We start from the raw sequence: 25,739 nt of genomic DNA, 5'->3' as shown, positions 1-25,739 counted from the left end.
TAAGTGGGTTTTAAATGGCCAGGACTATTTTGGCTGCAATATACGATAGCAGCCGAATCAGCATGAAAGGGGAGATTTTTGCTCACTGTATTCTGCAAAGTCAATCATTTAGGAATGCTTGAAACATGAGGAGCTTGGGTTTCAGACCACTAAGTGTGCCTTGTGGTCTGGTGCATCTTATAGAGCAAAAAATATGGTATATGAATGTTCCATGAATAGAAAGCAGAAGGAGCAGCGATGCACCAATAATCTGAGTGAGAGGAGGTGGCCATTTGCAAAAGGTGGCCAACCTCACATACTGTTGTATACTTACGCAGTCTGTTCTGGGATGAGAAGGCTGTCTCCATTTGCTAGACACAGGGTATTACTGTCAGCAGTAACAACAGATGTTCCTTCTTGAAAAGGCAGGAACAAAAGACAGGCTTTTAATTCTTCCTGGACTGTCATTAGCAGCCACAAACTAGGAAGTATATCTTAATGAACTAATCAGTCAGTCTAACCAAATCATCAGTAATCTAGTGATCTGGGAAATAAACAAATCAATTAATTCTGTAATAGCAGGGCTTGTGACCCAAACTATATAGTCATTAACAACTATATGCCACAGGCTTGATATACATCCTTGGTTCTCCTCTTTCTGGGACATGAATAAACTGAATGGTCATTGGGACAAGAACCTAGATTTGGCTGCTGGTGGAAGATGTTTCATTTACAGTGTTTCTCAACTTTTTTTCAGTCCATGTCCCCTTTTAGCTAACATAAAAAAGATTCCACACCCCCTTCAATCCCAGCTCACGTAATAATTTAATTTGTATTTTTCACATGGATTAAAATTTCGTAACTTTAAATTTGTTTACTTATATTGTACATAATAAGTACATTATAAGTACATTGTACATTAGGGACGCAGGTGGTGGTGTGGGTTAAACCACAGAGTCTAGGACCTGCCGATCAGAAGGTCAATGGTTCGAATCCCCGTGACGGGGTGAGCTCCTGTTGCTCGGTCCCTGCTCCTGCCAACCTAGCAGTTCGAAAGCCCGTCAAAGTGCAAGTAGATAAATAGGTACTGCTCCGGCGGGAAGGTAAACAGTGTTTTCGTGTGCTGCTCTGGTTCGCCAGAAGTGGCTTAGTCATGCTGGCCACATGACCCAGAAGCTGTACGCTGGCTCCCTCAGCCAATAAAGCAAGATGAGCGCCGCAACCCCAGAGTCGGTCACGACTAGACCTAATTACCAAAAACAAGAACAAAAAAACCCCAACACACGCCACACCAAATTCTTTGTATGCCCCCGTTGGTTGTGAAGAACTGATTTAGTGCATCACAAGTTGTGCAAACCTAGTATGCAGTGAAAAGGTTATCCTTTGTTTTGATCAGTTTAGGGCTCATTACTTGCAGGAGGCGGGGGAATTGATACCAATAATGTGAGTCGATGTAGAACTTTGGGGGAAAGCTGTTCACCTCTCCCTGGAATTCTGTAGTGATAGCTGACCTTTTCATTTGTGAAACTATTTGATTTGAAATAAACAAACAAACAAACTGAGTGAGGCTTAACCTCCATAGTAAAGCCAACAGAAAAACTCCCCTGCTACCCAGTACAGATGCACTGTGAGGAGCAGCAATCAGACTGAGTTTTGCAGCCCACAGCTCCACATAATGAAGCTGTCTTGAGGCGACCCACTTCTGTGGTATTGTTAATCAACTAAGCTAGCAGTGTGCTGATAGATATGTCAGCCTGAAAATACGGCACTTGGTCGTTCGAAGTATTTTTCAGTCTTCTCATCAGATCCTTGAAATACTTTCCAGGACCTGAAATGTTGCTCACCAAGCCAACAGGGACTAGACTGACATTACTACAAGGAAAACCATGCAAAAGGGCTCATATCTGTCTTGTAAGAATGATGCTCTGTGATCTATGTCATTCCTGTGAGGACTAATGGAGGTCTTGCGTGAACAGAAGTATTTCAAATGGGCAAGTAGGGAGAATGCTTTTACACTCAGGCTGTGCTTGTGGGCTGCCAATGGGACAACTGGGCTATATGGACTTTTGACCAGATCCAGCAATAATCATCTTATATTCTTAAACTGAGGCATAGCCAGCATCAACAGTAGACTAGGTTCAGAGACTGCTGAGGAACCCAAGGGTGAACCCCACTGCCTCAGTCCAACTGCAGTGATGACGTGGGTGTCCCAGCGTCATCTGTAACCCCTGGAGTGAAAGACTTTTCTCCTGAACCAAACTCGAACCCACAGCTGAATCCTCTGCCCATGGAGGCTTCACCGAGTGGGGCAGAGCAGCTATGCTTGCTTTCTGACAAGTGTGTTGTTATTGCTTGCTAGGAGGAGAAGGGACAAGGCTGTGGGGTAGGGTTAGGGGAGACATGGCCAAACACTGGATTGGCTTTGCAGCATGCCAGCCTGTATGTCACCTTGCTGCTCTCCCTCCAGATAAGCAACTGGCTACGCCAGAAGCTACCACAGCAGCTCTATCCTACCTGTTGAGCCACTTATGCTCATTGCACACACCTCATTATTTCCATTGCTTGTTCGATGGAAGAATTACCGTATTTTTCGCTCTATAGGATGCACCCGACCATAAGATGCACCTAGTTTTAGAGGAGGAAAACAAGAAAAAAAAATCCCTCTCTGCGCAGCGCCCCTTCAGCGAAGTAGCAAGAGAAGCGGAGCCCCTTCCATTTCACCTCCTGCTGCGGCTATCCCTGAAGCCAGGAGAGTCTTGCTCTCCTGGCTTCAGCGAAAGCAACGCGAAACCTCCGGAGCACAGCGGGCAGCTGCTGTTGCTTTGCCGGTGAGTCTTGGGGAGGACTGCTCCCCCCTGAAGCCCATTTTCCACCTTGGGCCGGAGGGTGGGCCCCATACTCCACCACAGCATATAAGGCTCCAACGAGGCCTCGGGACATTGCTGCTGCCACTTCGCCGTGAGTTTGTGGGGAGGACCGCTCCCCCTGCAAGCCCATTCTCCACCTTGGGCCTGGGGGCGGGCCCCATACTCCACCACAGCATTTAAAGCTCCAAGGAGGCCTGGGACACTCTGGGTGGCTTCCAACAAATATAAAATCATAATAAAATATCAAACATTAAAAACTTCCCTAAACAGGGCTGCCTTCAGATGTCTTCTAAAAGTTGTATAGTTATTTATCTCCTTGACATCTGATGGAGGACATTCCACATGGAGAGAATCACCACTGAGAAGGCCCTCTGCCTAGTTCTTGCAGTGAGGGAATGACCAGAAGACCATCAGAGCTGAACCTCAATGTCTAGGCAGAACGATGGGGCTGAGATGCTCCTTCAGGAATACAGGGCCAAGGCTGTTTAGGGCTTTAAAGGTCAGCACCAACACTTTGAATACGTTATATAAATATCTATTTTTATTTATGTTTAATGTTAACTGAAAAGGCACATTTAACGTCACTTGTTTGGTCTCTTGATGACTAAATCAGTGTTCCTCAGAAGTACTGGTGTAAATCAGTTTGTGTATTAGCAGGAATCTGTATAGCTCTCTAGAACAGCTATTGGGCATACAACTACTATAGAGTTTCTCCTAGTTCAGGGTTTGGGAACCTGCATTCTTCCAGACATGGCTTGACTACAGCTGCCTTCATCTACTGGGAGCCCAACAGAGATTGGGCAGAGATTCCTTTGTTTTTTATAATAATCTTTATTAAATTTTCAAAAGGTTACAAATAACAGAATATAAAAGAAAAAGAAAAAAGAGAGAAGAAAAAAGTAAGAAAACCAAAAGAGAAAGCAAAAAAACCACAAAAAATCCCACCTTTTAACACTCATTTTCAGTAACTTCTTTTCAAGACTTCCCCACGTCCCCCCTCATTGTATTCCAACTCCAGTTGTTTATTCAAGCAAGTTTTCCCCTTAATGTCCTATACCATAGTTTATTAAAATCACTTAACCCTGATTTAATTAAAATAGTTTTTTTGTAATAGAATTGAACTTTAGTTCATTGTTATACCTTAGCAGTTTTTAAAGTATATACCTTGACCCTATATAAAGAAAGGAAACAGAGATGTAAAAATAAAGTTAAAAAAAGATACCTTTTCTAAGGTTGCCACTATTTCCCCTCCACGGATTCCCCATTCTTATAATGATAAAAACCTGTAGATTTTATACTACAAAAACAAAAAACAAACCCCCTTTGGACTTCTAGATCCCACCCTTCTTTCCCCGGTTTCAATCCCTAACCAAAATCCAATTAGTCCATCTTTTTAGCCTGGTGATCTTACGTCCGAGGCTCGCAAATCTCTCTCAGTCCCTTTCAGCCGGTTTCTTCGAAAATCTCTCATACTACACACCCAGGATCGAAGAAGTATTTTCCCAATGCTGACCATGGTTCTTCCAGCAAGGCCTGCTTGTTTAAAGGTGGTGCTCCAACTCTGTTTCTTAAGTCTATATGTCCCAAATAGTCCAACTTTCACCTTGGTCAATTTTAGGTTCTTCTTAGCAGGTCTCCAGCTCTCTTTTCTCTTCTGTGACATTTCAGGCATCCCTTCTTTCAGCTCCTCCTGTTTGGCAGGTGTCTTTTCCACCTCGATCTTTGGTTCTTTTTCTTGTCCAGCTGCCTGTGTTTTGAACATCGAGCACCTTATCTCTCTCGCCCTGACCTAGCCACTGTGATCCATGCGACGGTCACCTCCAGACTGGATTATTGTAACTCGCTCTACGTGGGGCTGCCCTTGAGACTGACCCAGAAACTCCAGCGGGTGCAGAATGCCGCAGCAAGACTCCTTACGGGGTCTTCGCTGTGGGATCACATTCATCCGGTGCTATACCAGCTGCACTGGCTCCCAGTGGAGTACAGGATCAGGTTTAAGGTGCTGGTTTTAACCTTTAAAGCCCTATACGGCCTAGGACCCTCGTACCTACGGGACCGCCTCTCCTGGTATGCCCCCCAGAGAAACCTACGGTCTACAAATAACAACACCCTCAAGGTCCCAGGCCTCAGAGAGGTTAGGCTGGCCTCAACTAGAGCCAGGGCCTTCTCGGCTGCAGCTCCAACCTGGTGGAATGCTCTGTCACAAGAGACTAGGGCCCTGCGGGACTTGACATCTTTCCGCAGGGCCTGCAAGACAGAGTTGTTCCGCCAGGCCTTTGGTCAGGGCGCAGCCTGACTCCCTCCTCTGGCAACCTGCACAGAATTTTGTTTAATCGGTTGCCATCAATTTGATTTTAACTAATTTTTATAATGAAATATTTTTAGAATGTGTTATTATTTGATTGTTTATTTGATTGTTGTTAGCCGCCCTGAGCCCGGCTCAGCTGGGGAGGGCGGGATATAAATAAAATTTATTATTATTATTATTTCCAATTCAATAGGTATATTTTCATTTAACTTCGAGTTTGAAGGGCTCGTAGACAAAACATGGCCTTTCTCATTCATCTCTCGCAACTTTCCCACGAGAAAAGTCAGCTTTTTCAAGCCAGCACGTATTTCCTGTATTCCCTGTTTTAGTTCCATTCTTGTAATGTCCAAGAATCCTCTCTAGAGGGATTCTGGTTACTTAGTGTTCTTTTCCCTTCCGATCCAAAAGTCAAATTTATTTGTATCAATCTTTCTTTACTTTCAATATTTTGTAGCAATATAACCAGTTAGAGTTTCAGCTTTCAGTTTTTCCAACTTTGAAAGCTAGTTTGACAGCTGTCAAAGGTTCCTGTAGATCCTCAGCAGGCTCTTTACACGGGTTACTCCCGGGCTTGAGAAAAATGGTACTTAATCCAAACAAAGTAAACTCTAGTCCTCCAGCACATTAACTTAGTCCTTTAAATCCGTGGAATTTATATCCTTATCCAATCCCGATAATTCTTCCCGCAACCTTAGTTGACAGGTCCTTGCTTTGAACTGTTTACAATAGGAGGGAGACGGACTTCCTTTTTTTTTCTTCACCTCCCCCACTCGTGCCAGATCCAAAATCAAAATATTTGTAATCCAATTTTCAAATTACTCACGGGTTGTTGTTCTTGCTTTTAAGTCCAAATTTAATAGGAAGAAGTCAGCGCTGTCCGACAAATGGCATGCGGCTTCGCTCGGCAGGGGAAGCGGAGGATTCACAGCACCACGCCACTCCCCGGCACCCGTCCCGTAGCCTTTAAAAAGGCTCCTTCACGAGTCGGGAGGGCGCTTACGGTGCCCGCCGAGTCACCATGTCCACGGGCTCCGTGCCCGTGGTTTTTAAGGGTCCCCGTGTCGCCGGCACGGCAAGACCCAGCCCCCTGCTAAGCCGATTCCCTCCGGAGCTCGGAGGGAATCCGCCATTAGCCGGTCGCGTCAACCCGGAAGTCCCTCTGGGCAGAGATTCCTCATCCTTGTCCAAGGACAAGAGAAGAGAGAGAGAATGGACATCTTCAGGCTAGATTATCCTTTTTATCATTTATTCTCTGCCCCTGAATAAGATACAAAAAGCACTTCTACACAGGAGGCTGCGTGTTCACTTGAAAAAATAATTCACCCAACTCCTCCTTTTCAAAGTACTCAAGTTTTTTCTACCTCAGTTTCAGAGCTGTCTCCAAAAAGTCTGAAGGATTTCTTCTGATCTATCTCTTCACGATGATCGTTCAGCCAGCCTTGAATGAAAAAAGGATCCATGACCTTGGCTTCGTTTAAGGGGAAAGGCATTTCTTTCAAAAGTTCATCTAAAAATAAAGAAAGAGGTAGAAAAGATATATATATATATATATATATATATATATATATATATATATATATGCTTTCGTAGATTTTCACGGGTACAGGAATGCAGGTTTTGGTATCTTCGGGTGTCTTCCCGTGTAAGAGTAGGGGTGTCTGGGCGACGTTTCGACGAGGTCTCACTCGTCATCTTCAGGCTGGTGCTTTCGGCTTCTTGTTACTGGAACAGAGCAGAATCTGGTGTTTGAGTTCCTATAAATACTGTTGAGGGGTGTGGTGTATAGCCTCCAACGTTCTGGGCAGAGAGGAAGTTCCTAGATTAGTGTGCCTTTTCTTCTTTTGTTCCTTAATTACTTGAGGGATATCTTGAGTGATTTCATGAGTGATATTCTGAATACCCCTGGGTGGGTCATTAAGTGTAGATTAGTTGCTAAAGCTTTCGTGTCTTGACCTCTTGAGCTTGTGAAGAGTTTTTCTGAGAAGATGGCTGTGCTGCATTTAGTTGTGCTCTGGCTTGGCTTCGTGTATAGGGGCGAGCTGTGATTTTGTGCCTTGTGCCCGCCAGATCTGTGTAGGGATTGCAGGGGGGTGCAGCATCCGGAGGTGCCACTATAGTTTGGCTACTGGATGGAGTCTGTAATATGTCTGTGGAGAGGGTCTGGGTTTGGGTCTGGTGTGGTTGATTGGTGACGGCGTTCTGTGTGCCTCTGGTTCTGGTGTCGGTTTTTGTGGGGAGGGCTAATTTCCAGATGTCTGGCAGGCGGGACGTGTCGTCACGCTTGTTCATGTTGTGAGGGTGTTTCTCTATCTCGATGGCTTCCATGATTATTCTCTTGTGGTGATGTTCCATGTTAAAGAGCAATTTGGAATCTGCAAAATTAATTTCGTGTCCTGTTTCTTTCATGTGTTGGAAAAGAGAGGAAGTTTTTTCTTCTTTTTTGACGGCATTCTTGTTCTGCGATACGTGCATTTATTCGTCTGTTTGTTTGTCCAATGTACGTGGCTGGGCAGACTTTGCAGGGTATTTCATAGACCCCTTGGTTTTCCAGCTGGATTTTGTCTTTTGGGTTTCTGAGGATATTGGCTATTTTTTGGTTGGTGCAGAAGGCTGTTTTGATATTGTGTTTATGGAGGATTTTGCTAATTTTGTCTGTAGTGCCCTTGATATAAGGAAGGAGGGCCATGCCATTGTTTTCTTCTGTGTCTTGGTTTTTGGGGGGTGTTTCTTTTTGGATTAGCTTCGTAACCTTGTTTTTCTGGTATCCATTGGCGATTAACACATTTGAGAGATTCTGTAACTCAGTTGTCAAGTGGTCTTTGTCAGCCAGGCGTTTGGTTCTGGAGATGAGAGTCTTGGCTACGGAGTTTATTTGTGCAGGGTGGTGGTGTGATTGTGCATGTAAGTAGCGGTTGGTGTGTGTTTTTTTCCGGTAGATAGTGTGTCCTAGGGAGCCATCAGGTTTTTTGCAGATTAGGACGTCAAGAAAGGGGAGTTGGTTGTTGTCTTCTATTTCCATAGTGAATTGTATTTTGGGGTGTAGGCTGTTGAGATGTGTGAGGAAGCTATCTAGTTTTTCTTTCCCGTGTGGCCAAATTACAAAGGTGTCGTCAACATATCTGAGCCAAAGTTTGGGTTTGTGTTCTGACTTGTCTAAAGCATTGGTTTCAAAGTGTTCCATGTACAAATTTGCGATGACCGGTGAGAGGGGTGATCCCATAGGTGCTCCTTCTATCTGTTTGTATCTTTGTCCATTGTGGATGAAGTACGTGTTGGTTAGGCAGTGGTTGGTCAGGTCCAGGATGTATTTGGGGGGATTGTATTTGTTTTGAATGGCTGTCAAGGCTTCATTAATGGGCACTTGAGTGAAGAGAGATACAACATCGAAGCTCACAAGTAGGTCATCGGGATGTAGGTATTGCTTCTTTATTGTTTCTATGAACTGGAAGGAGTTAGTAACGTGTGAAGCGATGGATTCTGCATAGGGCTGAAGTTGCTTAGCGAGAAATTTAGCGAGATTCTGCTCTGTTCCAGTAACAAGAAGCCGAAAGCACCAGCCTGAAGATGACGAGTGAGACCTCGTCGAAACGTCGCCCAGACACCCCTACTCTTACACGGGAAGACACCCGAAGATACCAAAACCTGCATATATATATATATATATATATATATATATATATATATATATTTCTGATTGCTTTAGAAGTGGCGACAGGTGTTAGCCCATCAGAAAGCTTATTGCAAGGACATGTGATATTGTTATATTAATACTTGGGTGTTTCAGAAAATTCAAACATACGGGTAGAAAAGGACAAGGGCCAAATTTCAAATTATCTAACAGTCCACGACTGCTTCTCCTGCCCTTCACCAGCTTCTTTAAACCTGCCACCCATTAGGTCTTTCAACTCCTGCTTTGTCATAAATACAGACAACATTAAGCAGACACGTTTACTGCCTCTACTCATTACCTCATTACCATTACTGTGCGTTCAAATGCCTTCTAGGGATTCTCTTGGCCAATATGACACAAAACTGATTACGCAGCACTTCACAATTTAATACCCTGCATTTCCTGATTGTTTTAAAACAGTCTGAAACACTCTCTGCCCTTTCAAATCCTGTTCTGAAGTTCACAGTTTTGCACCCTGTGAAATTAACTTCAGTCTCTTAACTAAATGCAAAGGTGAAATCTTCTCCCATACTCCCATTTTCTTCTCCGATAGGCACGGGATACTCTCAAAACATGTCCCTGGGGTGCTTTTTGGTAATTGTCCAAATAAGATGCAGAAAAATGCAACTGTGGTAGCCCAGGTAGTTATGAAGCACATTAGGTAAGCATTAGTAGTATAGTCAGCCAGGGGTCCTGGAATTGTGTTCATTTGGCCTACTTGAAAACCTTCCTGTATCCTGTATAATTGTTTTTGCAGATCAGGTTTAGATGTGTGTGAGGGGGGATGTACTGCGCTGGGAATAACAAAGACATGGCACCAAAATTTATAGTTAAAAAAAAAACCCAAACAGATAAGAAACTTGTTAAAACTCTGCAGATCTCTGGCAAGAAAATGCTATTCCTGGTAACTGGCCTCTAAGGTCTTTTAATTTTAAAAACCCTCAGGCCAACACTTCATGCACGGTGGAGCAGCACAAGCTGGGCAGCTTCTTCCCAACACCTGCCTTCCCAACGCCAAGAGTCACTGTTAGTTCTGAGGAAGGAAGAGGCTTAGCAGAGGTAGTCCAGTGCTCCTGCCACCATGTTTGCACCTCACTGGGAGCCAGAGTGGTGTAGTGGTTAAGAGCAGTAGACTCGTAATCTGGTGAACCGGGTTTGCGTTTCCGCTCCTCCACATGCAGCTGCTGGGTGACCTTGGGCTAGTCACACTTCTCTGACCAATTCAGTCCAGCATTCTGTTCTCATAAGAGTCAGCCAGATGCCTCTGGGAAACTGGCTTGAAGGACCCAAGCACAAGCGTCTTCTCCCCTCCGGTTATTTTCAGCAACTGGTAATCGGAAGCAGCTCTCAAAGCGTGATTGCCAGAGAAAGAAAGTGTTCCTGACTGAACAAGAAGGAGACAAATTGAAATTGCAGAGCTTTGAGAAATTAAAAGATAAAGTGCGAGACTGGCTACATTACTATCAGATAAGAGAAGTATATAATTTGGACAAAAAAAATGGCTTCCAGGTGCAAAAAATCAAAGTTGGAAACAGAACTGTTAGAACCCAAAACTAAGATTTTGTCAAAGATGTATAACTTGCTGTTGAAATGGAATACTCAGGATGAAACGGTTAAATCTGCAATGATCAAATGGGCACAGGATGTTGGTCATAACATTATGTTTGCTGACTGGGAACAGTTGTGGACCACAGGTATGAAATTTACGGCATGTAATGCCTTAAGAGAGAATATTATGAAAATGATTTACAGGTGGTACATGACACCAGTCAAGCTAGCAAAAATCTATCATTTGCCCGATAATAAATGTTGGAAATGTAAAGAAATCGAAGGTACATTCTTTCACCTTTGGTGGACGTGCCCAAAGATTAAGGCTTTCTGGGAAATGATATACAGTGGTACCTCGCAAGACGAATGCCTCGCAAGACAAAAAACTCGCTAGACGAAAGGTTTTTCCGTTTTCGATTTGCCTCGCAAGACAAATTCCCCTATGGGCTTGCTTCACAAGACGAAAACGTCTCACGACTTTGTTAAACCGTTAAAACCGTGCTTCGCAAGACGAAAAATTCGCTAGACGGCAAAACTTGCGGAACGAATTAATTTCGTCTTGCGAGGCACCACTGTATAATGAACTGAAAAAGGTATTTAAATATACCTTCTTGAAGAAACCAGAGGCCTTTCTCCTGGGCATGGTCGGCCAATTGGTGCCAAAGAAGGATAGAACTTTTTTTATGTATGCCACAACAGCAGCAAGAATATTCATCACAAAGTATTGGAAGACACAAGATCTACCCACCCTGGAAGAATGGCAGATGAAGGTGATAAAAGTACATGGAATTGGCAGAAATGACTGGCAGAATCCGAGACCAGGGAGAAGAGTCGGTGGAAGAAGATTGGAAAAAATTTAAAGACTACAGAAATACTGTAAAATTAATGAATGTTAAAGGGATGTTGGAGTGAAAACAAGCGGTGTTGGTAAAAAGATTAATAAGAATATGTAAATATGGATTGATAATGGTGGAAAATATATATTTACTATAGGTTAAGATGCTGAGTAAGGTTAAATGATAGAGGGTAAGGATTTGCTGAACTAAATATCTGAATTGGAATACAAAAAGGGAGGTGTGAGGAGGTCAAGAAACTAGTGAATGGAATATAAGATATGAAAATACTAATCTTTTCTGTTTTGCTTATTGGCGTTTTTTATTCTTTTTTCTTCTATTTTGTTACCTGTTCTTTATTGTGTATTTTTTATGTATTTTGTTTTGTATTTTTGTATTTTTGTAGTCTTTCTCGGCTTTTGTATTCTATGTTTAAATTTTGAAGCTTTTGGTTGTTTATGAAACTTCAATAAATATTACTTTAAAAAAAAGAAAGTGTTCCTGACAAATTGGCACACAAAGCTCCTGCCCATTAGAAATGCATTCAGGACACACAAGAAACCCATAAAGAGAGAATGCAATTGCACATTGTACTTAAGGTACACAGTATAGTTCCATCTGGCTGAACTCAGATAGCAATGTCCCAACTCCTGCCTGCCTCCATATAATTTCAGTACACTGTAGGAAGTATACCAGAGCAAATGCATCCACTGGCCAAGAAAGCACATACATAAAAGGCAAATGATGAAATGAAAAACTCACAAGGTCATAGGCTGATGACTGTTTTATTTCTGTTTCTGGCCAAAAACCTCCCCTTTCATGCTATAAGGCATGGAGAGTCCTCCCCTCCCTTCAGTGAGTTCAAAGACAAGAATTAATAAGCACTTTCTATTTTATAGTCCTTTTTATTCAGTCATCTGGTTGCAAGCAAACATCCACATATCCCTCCACAAGGAGCGAAGTTAGCTACTATGAATCCTCCCCTTTCCATCTCCCACAACATCGCGGGCGTCAAAAAGAAGTTCCTCCTCTCTGCATTCTTCGTTCTCTAATACGGACAGACCTCCTAGTTTTGGGGGAGGGAGGGTCTCCCATACTATCTAATGATGTCTCTGCTGGCTGTTCCTTCCCTTCTGTTTTTCTTTCCATTATCTCGTGGCTAGGCAACTCCTGTCTAAGATGCTCTGTTTCTGTGTCTCTCCCTGCTTCTGAAACTGCTGGAGACAAGGGGCGCGAATCTTCCCACTCCTCCAGCTCCTCTTCAAAGAAGATCTGATCTGCCTGAGAATGCATACCCCAGAGTCTGGGTGACTTTCGGGTTAGCGCCTCCGGCAATGGCAGATTTCCTCTGACCGGGAGGAATCCGCTTCGTGGAAATTAGGGTCTGGACCACCACGGCAAGGCAGAGACCCACTAAAAACCACAGGCGGGAGAAGCCTATGGACGTGGGATTCGGCTGGCACCTTTTGCGCCTCCCCTACTCGCGGGGAAACCGGGTTTTGGGGATCTGGAGTGACGTGGGGTGAGCGGCGCGGTGCTTCGAATCGACTGCTCTTTTCACGGAGTGAAGCCGCATTGCTGTTGCCGGAGAGTGCTGACTTTTTCCTGTGGACAATTGGACTTTAAACAACTACCCGTGAGTAGAACGGAAAATTGGACTATGAAACATCTTAATTTGGCACCGAAGCGGGAAGGTTCTAAACAGGAAGTCCGCCTTCCGCTTTTGTAAATAGATTGAAGCAAAGACATTGCAAGGTAAAGTCTGGAAAGTCATTTGTAAAGGACTAAATCTCCATCAGCTAAAACTACCAAACCCCCCTTGGAAGCAGGAGAAGAGGGGGGAAATCTTAGATTGTTTAAGCCTGCAGAAGAGAGAGTAAAGAAAGATAAATTTCCATTGTCTTGAACCTGGGAACGGGGTGTCAGAGACAGACGCTTTGGGGAAGTTCATTGACTGTGAATAAAACGTTTCTTGACAAATAGTTAAAAAACAGAAACATATTGAGTCCAATATTTCCTTTTGCATTTAAAAGGAACAAAATATTTGAAAAACGAAAGTAATTTTGTTGCTGGATCTGCTTTCAAAAAAACGGATACAAACAGAAATTGTTTCCTCTAGAGGGAGCTTGTGAAACTGTTGCTGGAGTCAATCTGGGGAATTCTACAGCTGTAGAGATTAAAGATCGTGAGAACCAGACATTTGACCTTGAATAAGAATGTGCCCAGAAGAAGCCTTGGTGCTTGCTTTTTGCAAGACAAGCGCTTTACTGGAACAGCTACATGAGAAGATGGATTTGATGACTGTTGCAGTTAGCAATTTTGGACAAACAAGGAATACCTATATAGAAACCACTCAGGAACCACCCCAGGAATCTGCTTTGACAGGGCAAGTTGTGCAGAAGACAAAGGAGGAGGTTGTTGCTGAACCTCAAGTAATAGAAATGGAGAGAGCCGCGGCCTTGCAGGAACATAAGCTGTTGTTTTTGACGACTGAACCTGGAGAAAGTCAAATTTGGAGAGATGGAGTACTGTTTGGTTTGGAGATGGGAAGTTGGATAGATTCCCCCTACGCAGGGATGTTTTGACTTCTGGGATCTCGTTTTGGGCCAGGGAGAGTTTGGAGTTGTGGGGGCCCTTAACTTTGGAGGGACTTTGAAACATGCCTTCAAATATTTTTTGGATTTCAGTGCTGACTATGGAGAATGGGCTGACCTGTCGAGAAGGGATAAAGATATTGTCAGGTTGGAGTCTCCCCGAGATCTACTCCTCAGTGAGAAAGGAAGGAAACTAAGAATAAGACCAGCAGAAGACAAAGTAAAGTGCAGGTATAAACATGAAGAAGACCTGCAGAAGGGACATGGAAAAGACTTAAGAGCCTCGGATAGAAGATCACCAGGTTGATGGACTAGATGGAATGGATAGTAAGGACCGACAAAACCCGAGACCAGGAAGAAGAGACGATGGATGAAGATTGGAAGAAAGTTTAAAAATTCATTTAGAGAACTATTGTAAAATTACTGAGTGTTAGAAAAAATGTTGGAATGAAACTATTTGGCTTTAGTAGAAATGCTATAAGGAATTATGTATAAATAAGTTTTAAGTTTTAAGCTTTAGGGCTTTTTATGGTAAGATAAGGTTAAAATAAATTAAGGCAATTTAATGACAGAATATAGTGAAAGATGGAAAGGTTTTGCTGAGATAAATAATAACTAGAATACAAAAAAGGAGGTGTGAGGAGGTCGATGAAAAGGTTAATGAAAGATAAAGATTTGGGAATATTGGACTTGTTTTTATATTTTTTGATTGCTTTTGTTTTTGGTTTTGATGTATTGTGTGTTTTGGTTTTTTTGGGTTTTTTTTGTTTTTATTGACTTGTATTGTTTAAGAGCTTGCAGGGCAGCAGTTGAAGAAGGAGCAAAAAAGGTTTTCTTGTGTGTGTGTGTGTGTTTCTTTGTGGCTGATTAGCTGTTCTCCCTGTGCAAAGGTCAGAGGGGGCAGGGTTTCTGTTGAGGCAGGGGATTAGCTGTGGGAGGAGCTTATCAGAGCTAGCAGGGCAGCAGTTGAAGAAGGAGCAAAAAAGGTTTTCTTGTGTGTGTGTGTGTGTGTGTGTGTGTGTGTGTGTGTGTTTCTTTGTGGCTGATTAGCTGTTCTCCCTGTGCAAAGGTCAGAGGGGGCAGGGTTTCTGTTGAGGCAGGGGATTAGCTGTGGGAGGAGCTTATCAGAGCTAGCAGGGCAGCAGTTGAAGAAGGAGCAAAAAATGTTTTCTTGTGTGTGTGTGTGTTTCTTTGTGGCTGATTAGCTGTTCTCCCTGTGAAAAGGTTTGATCCATCTTTTAGATTTAGGGGAGCTAGTCTCAAACGTTTGTTGGGGGAGACCTAGGTTTTTTTTCTTGCCGGGGGAGTTATTTGTCCTGTCTTCACACTTTTTATGATGGAGGACTGCTGTAGCCACCCCCAATGACACTTTCTCAAGATGGAGGGGGAGGGAACAGCTGCAGTCGCCTGTGGTTCCTGCGCAATGTTTGCCATCTTGCCAAAGGTTGCAGGCAGCTTTACCTGCAGCAATTGCATGTTGATTGCCCTCTTAAAAGACAAAGTCCAGCAACTGGAGGAACGTGTAGCTACGCTCCAAAGAATTAGAGAGCTGGAGCTCTTCTTGGAAGCAACAGAGCACACCGTCTCCACCAAGGAGGAGACAGGGGACTCCCCTGAGAAGGAGGCTAGTTCACCAACACAGGAGCCAAATATATGGAGAAACGTGACTCAAAGAAGTAGGAGGCCCAGGGTTTGCTCTGATTGTTTAGAAATACACAATCGTTTTGAGGTCCTCTCCCCTAGCATGGAAGACGAAGAGCAGACTCCATTTGAGGATCTCTCCCTCATTACAGTCGATCAAGTATATGAAGACGAGCAGCAAAGTCAGTCCTCAAGGAATGTGCAGGCGACCTTGGAACGGACAGCTCACGGAAGAACCCCAACCAAACCTAAGAGGAGGCGTGTAGTGGTGATAAACAAGATGAGCTTGAGCTCTTGGTACAGCAAACTAAATATGACATAATAGGCATCACTGAAACCTGGTGGGATAAGTCCCACGATTGGAATGTAATAATGGGGGGATACAATCTATTTCAGAGAAACAGACCAGACAAGAAGGGAGGAGGAGTGGCGTTATATGTCAGGGATGTGTATACCTGTGAAGAGATCCAAGAACCTCAAAGCCAAAGTGAGAGCATTTGGGTCAAAATTAAGGGAGAGAAGAATAACAGAGACCTCATTGTGGGAGTTTACTATAGATCCCCAAGCCAAACGGAGGACATAGATGATGCCTTCCTGGAACAGATGGCCAAGCATGCAAAAGGAAGGGAGATAGTAGTAATGGGGGACTTCAATTACCTGGATATTTGTTGGATGTCAAACTCAGCCAAGAGCATAAGGTCAAACAGATTCCTCACTGGCCTTGCAGACAACTTCATTGTCCAGAAAGTGGGAGAAGCAACAAGAGGAACAGCCATTTTAGATCTGGTCCTAACCAATGTTGATGACCTGGTTAGTGGGGTAGAAGTGGAAGGATCATTAGGCGCGAGTGATCATGCTCTTCTGAAGTTTACTATACAGCGGAAAGGAGCAGCCAAGCATACTAGGGCTCAATTTCTTGACTTTACGAAAGCCGACTTCATAAAACTTAGGGAAGTGCTGGGTGAGATCCCATGGACAGTAATACTAAAAGGAAAGGGAGTTCATGATGGCTGGGAGTTTGTTAAGAGGGAGATAGTAAAAGCACAACGTCAGGCAATACCAAAGAGACGGAAACATGGAAGGTGCCTAAAGAAGCCAGGGTGGCTATCTAAAGAACTTTTAACTGAGTTAAGATTAAAAAAGGATGTGTACAAAAAATGGAAAAGGGGGGAAACCACCAAAGAGGAATTCAAACAAATAGCCAGCACGTGTAGACACAAAGTCAGAAAAGCTAAAGCACAGAATGAACTCAGGCTTGCTAGAGAGGTTAAAAGCAACAAAAAAGGCTTTTATGGGTATGTCCGTAGCAAAAGGAAGAACAAAGAAACAGTGGGGTCACTCAGAGGAGAAGATGGTGAAATGCAAACAGGGGACACAGAAAGGGCTGAACTCCTCAATGCCTTCTTTGCCTCAGTCTTCTCCGATAAAGAAAACAATGCCCGACCTGAAGAATTTGGAGCAAATGATTCAGCAAAGGAAACACAGCCCAGAATAACTAAGGAGATAGTACAAGAATAGTTGGCTAGTTTAGATGTATTCAAGTCTCCAGGGCCAGATGAACTGCATCCAAGAGTATTAAAAGAACTGGCAGATGTGATCTCAGAACCACTGGCAGTCATCTTTGAGAATTCCTGGAGAACAGGCGAAGTCCCGGCAGACTGGAGGAGGGCAAATGTTGTCCCTATTTGCAAAAGGGGGGAAAGAGAGGACCCAAATAATTACCGCCCAGTCAGTCTGACATCAATAGCAGGGAAGATTCTGGAGCAGATCATTAAGCAAACAGTCTGTGAGCACCTAGAAAGGAATGCTGTGACCACCAATAGTCAGCATGGATTTCTGAAAAATAAGTCATGTCAGACTAACCTGATCTCGTTTTTTGACAGAATTACAAGCCTGGTAGATGAAGGGAATGCAGTGGATGTAGCCTACCTTGATTTCAGCAAGGCATTTGACAAGGTGCCCCATGATATTCTTGTAAAGAAGAGGGTAAAATGTGGTCTTGACTATGCTACCACTCAGTGGATTTATAACTGGCTGACTGACCGAACCCAAAGGGTGCTCATCAATGGTTCCTCTTCATCCTGGAGAAGAGTGACTAGTGGGGTGCCACAGGGTTCTGTCTTGGGCCCGGTCTTATTCAACATCTTTATCAACAACTTGGATGATGGACTCAAGGGCATCCTGATCAAATTTGCAGATGACACCAAACTGGGAGGGGTGGCTAACACCCCAGAGGACAGGATCACACTTCAAAACGAACTTGACAGATTAGAGAACTGGGCCAAAACAAACAAGATGAACTTTAACAGGGAGAAATGTAAAGTATTGCACTTGGGCAAAAAAAATGAGAGGCACAAATACAAGATGGGGGACACCTGGCTTGAGAGCAGTACATGTGAAAAGGATCTAGGAGTCTTGGTTGACCACAAACTTGACAGGAGCCAACAGTGTGACGCGGCAGCTAAAAAAGCCAATGCAATTCTGGGCTGCATCAATAGGAGTATAGCATCTAGATCAAGGGAAGTAATAGTGCCACTGTATTCTGCTCTGGTCAGACCTCACCTGGAGTACTGTACCCAGTTCTGGGCACCACAATTCAAGAAGGACACTGACAAACTGGAACGTGTCCAGAGGAGGGCAACCAAAATGGTCAAAGGCCTGGAAACGATGCCTTATGAGGAACGGCTAAGGGAGCTGGGCATGTTTAGCCTGGAGAAGAGGAGGTTAAGGGGTGCTATGATAGCCATGTTCAAATATATAAAAGGATGTCACATGGAGGAGGGAGAAAGGTTGTTTTCTGCTGCTCCAGAGAAGCGGACACGGAGCAATGGATCCAAACTACAAGAAAGAAGATTCCACCTAAACATTAGGAAGAACTTCCTGACAGTAAGAGCTGTTCGACAGTGGAATTTGTTGCCAAGGAGTGTGGTGGGGTCTCCTTCTTTGGAGGTCTTTAAGCAGAGGCTTGACAACCATATGTCAGGAGTGCTCTGATGGTGTTTCCTGCTTGGCAGGGGGTTGGACTCGATGGCCCTCGTGGTCTCTTCCAACTCTATGATTCTATGATTCTATGAATTCCTTTTTTTTTTTTGTCTCTCTTTTTTCCTTTTCCTTTTTTTCTCTGTAATTTTAAATTCTCAACAAATATCATAAAAAAGAGAGAATGCATACCCCAATCCTCTGATTCAGACCATTCCCTGACACATGCTGATTGGGCTGTTCTAGGATACTACGGGTGGCATTGTGGTCTAAACCACTGAGCCTTGGGTTTGCCAATCAAAAGGTTGGCAGTTTGAATCCCTGCAATGGGGTGAGCTCCCATTGCTCTGTCCCAGCTCTTGCCAACCTAGCAGTTCAAAAGCACGCCCAAAAGTGAAAGTAGATTAATAAGTACCGCTCTGGCAGGAAGGTAAACGACGTTTCCGTGTGCTGCTCTGCTGTCGGTGTTCGTTTGTGCCTGAAGCGGCTTAGTCATGCTGGCCACATGACCTGGAAAAACTGTCTGCGGAGAGGACAGACACCGGTTCCCTCGGCCTGTAAAGCGAGATGATCGCCGCAACCCCAGAGTCGTTCGCAACTGGACTTAACTGTCAGTTGGTCTCTTTACCTTTACTGTACCTTAGGATACTGCAGCTGCAATAGCACTGACTAATTTGAACCCACTCAACCCCCCCCCCCCACTATCTTGGTCTATTACACCACTGCATATATCATGCTTGAAAGAAAAGAAAAAACCAAGAAAGGATGACAAGCTAAAGAGAAACAGTATATAATTTTTATTCTTTGCAGGAGGGTGAAGGCTGATGACTGTGTCAATTCTGTTTCCAAGAATTGCCATGTCCAAGCTTCATGCCAGTGGCCACACACATTGACTAAGAAGAGGCAGGCAGCTTATACACACATGCCATGGGAGAGAAGCACTATGACAACTGACACATTTGTTAATTTGGGATTCTGTCTCATTTCTTGATTCCTAAATTCAGTTTTCCAGAATTCCACAACAATTCATTATTTTAATGATATTTGGAAGTAATTGTGTTGGGCCCGGGGGTAACACGAGAACCTTGGGTTCAGGTCCAGTCCAGAATCTAAAGGTTCTGCTAGGAGTCAGTCCGACAGGGTCAAGGCAGGACACGAGGCAGGAAACCAGGCAAGGACAGGTACAGGATCTGGCATACAGCAATGTTGTCCCGCAACCTGGGGCGGGGTCTGACAACCTTTTATCTTTGTCGGGGTAATGGCCAGTCCTGATCCCATGGAGACTCACCTCCCTGTTTCACCCCAAGGCAAGCACTCCTCCTCCGAGTACTCAGGTCTCTCCTTCTCTCAGACCTTAGTCTCTGGAGCTCGGGAGACGTCGTTGTGTTACTAGACCCAGGGGCTGCCACAGCCTCCCCTGACCAAACCGGTAGTGGAGCAACTGTAAGTGATGGCCCAGCTGAAGGCAACAAGGTAATCCCTGCATCTGGAGCTAGGGCAGGCTCAGGCCCCTGACTCGGCCCAGTTGGTGTTTGTTGCAAGGGAACCTGTGCAGACTGGGACTTTTCAGGATCACTCCGCAGACTTGTTTCAGATGATGCCTGAGGCAAAGGATCCAGTGCAGACTGAGACTCCTCTGGTTCCAAGTCTGAGCCTGAGTCCCAAGCCATCACAGTAATACTGTCTCCAACAAGTCTCTTCAATACAAAATAAAACAAAAGACGTTGAAAGGAAATCCTATAACACTTTCTTCTTCTTTGGGAGTGGGGAATTGTCAGGAAAAAGCAGCGATGCAAAAGCCAGCTGCAGGTGGCTGGAATGCAAAACAGGATGTTGATGTCTGGAACTGTACTGGTGGGGAAAAGGGGCAGTCTATTCTCTGTACTGAGCACCGGATGTTAGCTCAGAGTGTCATCTGACCTGTACTGGAAGTACAGGGGTGGAGTCGTGACTCTACTGCTGGAGTCTGGAGGGTGCAGTCACGTTTCTATGTACTGCTGAATGACAGGAATAAAGACATGTAAATAGACTCCTGTCTGTCTCTTTTCCCCTTCCTGGGGAATGCAGGGAGGGAGAAGGAGGAGGGTGTGTTCTTCTCACGTCTGAGGAGGATCGCCGATTTATGGCCTTGCCTGGATCCTGCCGTGAGACGCAGATCGGAAGGTCAACAAGTATCTCAGTCGGTTGCCTGGGGGGGGCAGTTACCTCTGACTGCGATCTGAGATACTGACATATGGTAGCAGAGGATGGTTGCGATTCATCGAACATCTGCATGAGAGGCTGGTGGATCGTCCTCCTCTGCTCCAAGGGAGGAGATAACGTCTGAGAGCAGCCAGAGGCTGAACAGACGGCTGGACACCGAGAGGAGGTGTTTTCCAAGCAACGGAAGCCCCAAGGTATGCTGAATTTCGGGCTAAAAGTGTGAATGCAGATTGATTTATTCTCTGGTTCACGGGAGCTGCGTTTGGGAAAAATACAGCTCTGATAGAAGAGGCCTGCAGCTTGGCAGCTCAGCCTGCATTCCAGGAATTCTTGTGGTTGATAAGCTTTCCTGTTCAAAGACTGGTATGCACAGTTGCTAAGCGACGCCCGTCAGAGACGTGGAAATTTACTGACTGTGCAGATGGCTCTGAGAGAGCCTGGGAAGAGAAAGTTTTGTTTTGGCTATCTCCGATGCTGTGCAAGGACTGAGAAACTGCTTGCAGTTTTGCCTGCCAGAGAAGGCAGAAAACAACCCAGCAAAGGCTATTGGTTTTTAGCAAGGCTGGAGAGTGAGAGCTGAAACTTGGCTTCAAAATGGATGCCAAGAAGGGGGGAGCCCTGCCTTACCCATCTCCCCTGGCTAATGACAATTATTCATCTTGGTCTGGAAAGGTGACTACCCCAGAAGGGGTGAGCCAAGATGATGCTGGACAGGTTCCTAAGAGCTCATCGAAAGCCGTGGAGAGCTTTGACCCCAGATGGGGGAGTGAAGGAACCGTGCAAGCTGCACTGGAAGTGAAGGCCGGGTGGAGGGAAGAACAGAGTTCAAATTTCCCCACTGCTGTTGCTACTGGAGAGCATGCTGTAATAATAATAATAATAATAATAATAATAATAATAATAATAATAATAATAATAATAATAATAATAATTTATTATTTATACCCCGCCCATCTGGCTGGGTTTCCCCAGCCACTCTGGGCGGCTTCCAAAAGAATATTAAAATACTATGATACATCAAACATTAAAAGCTTCCCTAAACAGGGCTGCCTTCAGATGTCTTCTAAAAGTCTGGTAGTTGTTGTTCTCTTTGACATCTGCTGGAAGGGCGTTCCACAGGGCGGGCGCCACTACCGAGAAGGCCCTCTGCCTGGTTCCCTGTAGCTTTGCTTCTCGCAATGAGGGAACCGCCAGAAGGCCCTTGGCGCTGGACCTCAGTGTCCGGGTATAACGATGGAGGTGGAGATGCTCCTTCAGGTATACTGGACCGAGGCCGTTTAGGGCTTTAAAGGTCAGCACCATCACTTTGAATTGTGCTCGGAAACGTACTGGGAGCCAATGTAGGTCTTTCAAGACCGGTGTTATATGGTCTCGGCGGCCGTTCCCAGCCACCAGTCTGGCTGCTGCATTCTGGATTAGTTGTAGTTTCCGGGTCACCTTCAAAGGTAGCCCCATGTAGAGCGCATTGCAGTAGTCCAAGCGGGAGATAACCAGAGCATGCACCACTCTGGCGAGGCAGTCCGCGGGCAGATAGGGTCTCAGCCTACGTACCAGATGGAGCTGGTACACAGCTGCCCTGGACACAGATTTAACCTGTGCCTCCATGGACAGCTGTGAGTCCAAAATGACTCCCAGGCTGCGCACCTGGTCCTTCAGGGGCACGGTTACCAGGGAATCCTGCCCGCCTCCTGTCCCCCAGAAACAGTACTTCTGTCTTGTCAGGATTCAATCTCAATCTGTTTGCCGCCATCCATCCTCCAACCGCCTCCAGACACTCACACAGGACTGTCACCGCCTTCACTGGTTCTGATTTGAAAGAAAGGTAGAGCTGGGTATCATCTGCATACTGATGAACACCCAGCCCAAACCCCCTGATGATCTCTCCCAGCGGCTGCATATAGATGTTGAAAAGCATGGGGGAGAGGACAGAACCCTGAGGCACCCCACAAGTGAGAGCCCAGGGGTCTGAACACTCATCCCCCACCACCACTTTCTGAACACGGCCCAGGAGGAAGGAGCGGAACCACTGTATAACAGTGCCCCCAGCTCCCAACCCCTCAAGACGGTCCAGAAGGATGTTATGGTCGATGGTATCAAACGCCGCTGAGAGATCCAGCAGAACTAGGAAACAGCTCTCACCTTTGTCCCTAGCCCACCGGAGATCATCAACCAGTGCGACCAAGGCAGTTTCAGTCCCGTGATGAGGCCTGAATCCCGATTGGAAGGGATCCAAATGGTCCGCTTCTTCCAGGCGTGCCTGGAGTTGTTCAGCAACCACTCGCTCAATCACCTTGCCCAAGAATGGAAGATTTGAGACTGGGCGGTAGTTGGCCACCGTGGCCGCATCTAAAGATGGTTTTTTAAGAAGTGGTTTAATAACCGCTTCTTTCAGCGGGTCTGGGAAGGCTCCCTCACAGAGGGAAGCATTCACCACCCCACGAAGCCCATCGCCCAGCCCTTCCCGGCTAGCTTTTATAAGCCAGGATGGGCAAGGATCAAGGAGACAGGTGGTTGGTTTCACTCGTCTAAGCAGCCTGTCCACATCCTCGGAGGTAACAGATTGGAATTGATCCCACGCAATTTGACTAGACAGGACTCTAGCACTCTCCCGCTCCGGCCCTGCTCCCACGGTGGCGTCTACCTCTTCCCGAATCTGAGCGACTTTATCTGCAAAAAACTTTGCAAAATCATTGCAGGAGATCATGTGGCCCGTACTGGGCCCCGATGTAGCAGGTGGTTCCGCTAAATTGCGGACCACCTGAAAAAGTCTCCTGCTGCTGTTTTCTGCAGATGCAATAGAGGCGGCGAAGGTCTTCTTCGCCGTCGCTACCGCCACTTGGTAGGCTCGACACTGAGCTCTAACCTGTGTCTGGTCAGCTTCAGAATGGGTCATCCGCCACCGGCGCTCTAGCCGTCTCAACGATTGTTTCATTGCCCTCAGATCCGTGGAAAACCACGGGGCTGTCCGGGCTCCATGCAATCGGAGAGGGCGCTTCGGAGCCAAACAGTCAATAGCCCTGGTTAACTCCACATTCCAGCGGGCCACCAGGGAATCAGCTGAAAGGCCATCAACATGGGATAAAGCATCCCCTACCGCTCTCTGGAAACCATTTGGATCCATTAAGTGGCGGGGGCGGACCATCCGAATTGGTCCCACCTCCCTGCAAAGGGGAAGGGTCGCGGAGAAGTCAAGTTGCACCAGGAAGTGGTCTGACCATGGCACTTCTTTTGTTTCGCTTTTACTTAGTGTCAGAACACCAACATCCATGGAGGTAAACACCAGGTCCAAGGCATGTCCGCGGCTATGGGTTGGGCCAAACTTATTCAGGGACAGCCCCATGGAGGCCATGCTTTCCACGAAGTCCTGAGCAGCCCCTTGTAAGGTCGTGTCGGCATGGATATTAAAATGCCCTAGGACAACCAAACTAGGTGTCTCCGGGAGAACATCCGCCACGACCTGAAGCAGCTCAGGCAGGGAATCCTTGGTGCAGCGGGGAGGTCGGTACACCAAAAGGAATCCTGTACTGCCCCTATTGCCCAACTTCCAGAACATGCACTCAGAGAACTGGGTCTTCCCAATAGGACGCCTGGTGCAAACTAATGACTTCCTAAAAATCACTGCAACCCCCCCTCCCCGCCCACAAGGCCTGGGTTGCTGTGCATAAGAGAAACCTGGTGGACAAGCAGCGGCAAGAACAGGCCCATCTGCTTCATCCAACCAAGTCTCTGTTACACAAGCCAGGTCAAATCCTCCATCCATGATCAAGTCATGGATGGCAGTGGTCTTATGAATCATTGACCTGGCATTGCACAGCAGCACCTTCAGGCTATGTGGGTATCCCTTGCTGATTCTAGTATCCGTCCGGACAGGACCAGACCCGGAGGCAGGGATAGTCCTCAGACAACGACTAAACCTGCCTCCTCTGTAGCATTAAGCACTGTCCGATGTTACAATTGTGGACAGGCTGGGCATCTACAGCGAAACTGTACGAAGCCACGCCAGCCAAAAGGAGCTAAGAGCAGCTCTGCGAAGCCTGAGGCATCAGGCAAAAGTCGTACCAAGTTTCAGGTGAAACTTGCAAAGGCTTTGATGTCGAAAGAAACCACGCCAGATGTTGGGAACGCGTTTATAATCGACACGGGTTGCACAGTTCATATGTGCCCACACAGAGAACTGTTTTCTACGTTTAAGAAGCAAAGCTTCGCTGTGAAACAGGCCAACGGTCAGGAGTTGGAAGCGACCGGGATTGGGACTGTGTATCTTGAGAGTCTGAACTTGACTATAAACAATGTGTACCTGGTTCCAGAATTGCAGTTCAATCTGCTGAGTGTGTCGCAGATTGCAAAGAAAGGACTGAAACTGTCCTATGATGATAAGAGCTGCAAGATCTTCAAAGATGGAGAACTGTATCTTACTGCCAGAGAGAAAGATGGACTGTATTTGTTGACTTTTGATCAAAGTGATTACATGAAATCTAACTCTTCTGATTCTAACGCAATCTCTCTTGCAGGTGTGACCAACACTGACGCCAGGAAGGTGACCAAGAGGGTCGACAGGGCATTTCAGCGGGTGTATGTTGATGTGATTGGTCCTCTAGAACCATCTAGAGGCAATGCAAGATTTTACCTTGTGTGTGTGGATTGTTTTACTAATTATGTTTGGATTTTTATGATGCAGAAACCACAGGAAACCTTAGAAAGGTTTCAGGAGTTTTGTGACAAGGTTAAAAATGTGCATGATGCTAACATTGACTGTCTCTTCACAGATGAGAAGCCAATTTTTCTGTTACAGAAGTTTCAAAAGTTCCTGGATGGAAAAGGGATAGACCACAAAGTTGCTGTTTCGGCAGAAGCGTGGAACAGGGGGGTCTGTGTGAGGGTGAACAAAGAATTGCAAAAAGGGATGAATGAGCAATTGCTGAGTTCACATTTGCCACATGAATATTGGGCGGAGTCGTTAATGTCCTATGTTCACACGTGGGTGAGAAAGGTCTCAAAAGAGTTGGGTAGTTCTCCTTTTGAGAAGCTGTTCAATAGAAAACCTTCTGTTGCCTATTTTAAGGTTTTCGGGTCTCATGTGAGAACAGAAGCTCCAGGTGGAGTGAAAAATGCCAGAGG

The 25,739-nt window shown here is 45.5% G+C and overlaps 1 protein-coding gene and 1 long non-coding RNA gene across 2 annotated transcripts in view; one reads left to right on the top strand and one right to left on the bottom strand.

Annotated features, from left to right (window-relative positions):
• LOC309529687 overlaps positions 1-25,739 on the top strand; it is a 33,498-nt gene that overhangs the window by 2,526 nt on the left and 5,233 nt on the right. The gene's annotated exons all lie outside the window — the stretch shown is intronic.
• Positions 312-25,739, bottom strand: part of HAAO (3-hydroxyanthranilate 3,4-dioxygenase) — a 90,363-nt gene continuing 64,935 nt past the window's right edge. The window contains exon 9 of the mRNA XM_082217923.1: positions 312-392. Within this exon, the coding sequence (XP_082074049.1) occupies positions 391-392 (2 nt within the window). The 3' untranslated portion in view covers positions 312-390. The remainder of the gene's footprint in view (positions 393-25,739) is intronic.

This window comes from Podarcis vaucheri (genome assembly GCF_965113315.1).
Source record: "Podarcis vaucheri genome assembly, chromosome: 3".
NCBI classification, from domain to species: Eukaryota; Metazoa; Chordata; class Lepidosauria; order Squamata; family Lacertidae; genus Podarcis; species Podarcis vaucheri.
The sequence above is the reverse complement of the archived record's forward strand: the minus strand, read 5'-3'. Positions and strand labels throughout refer to the sequence as shown.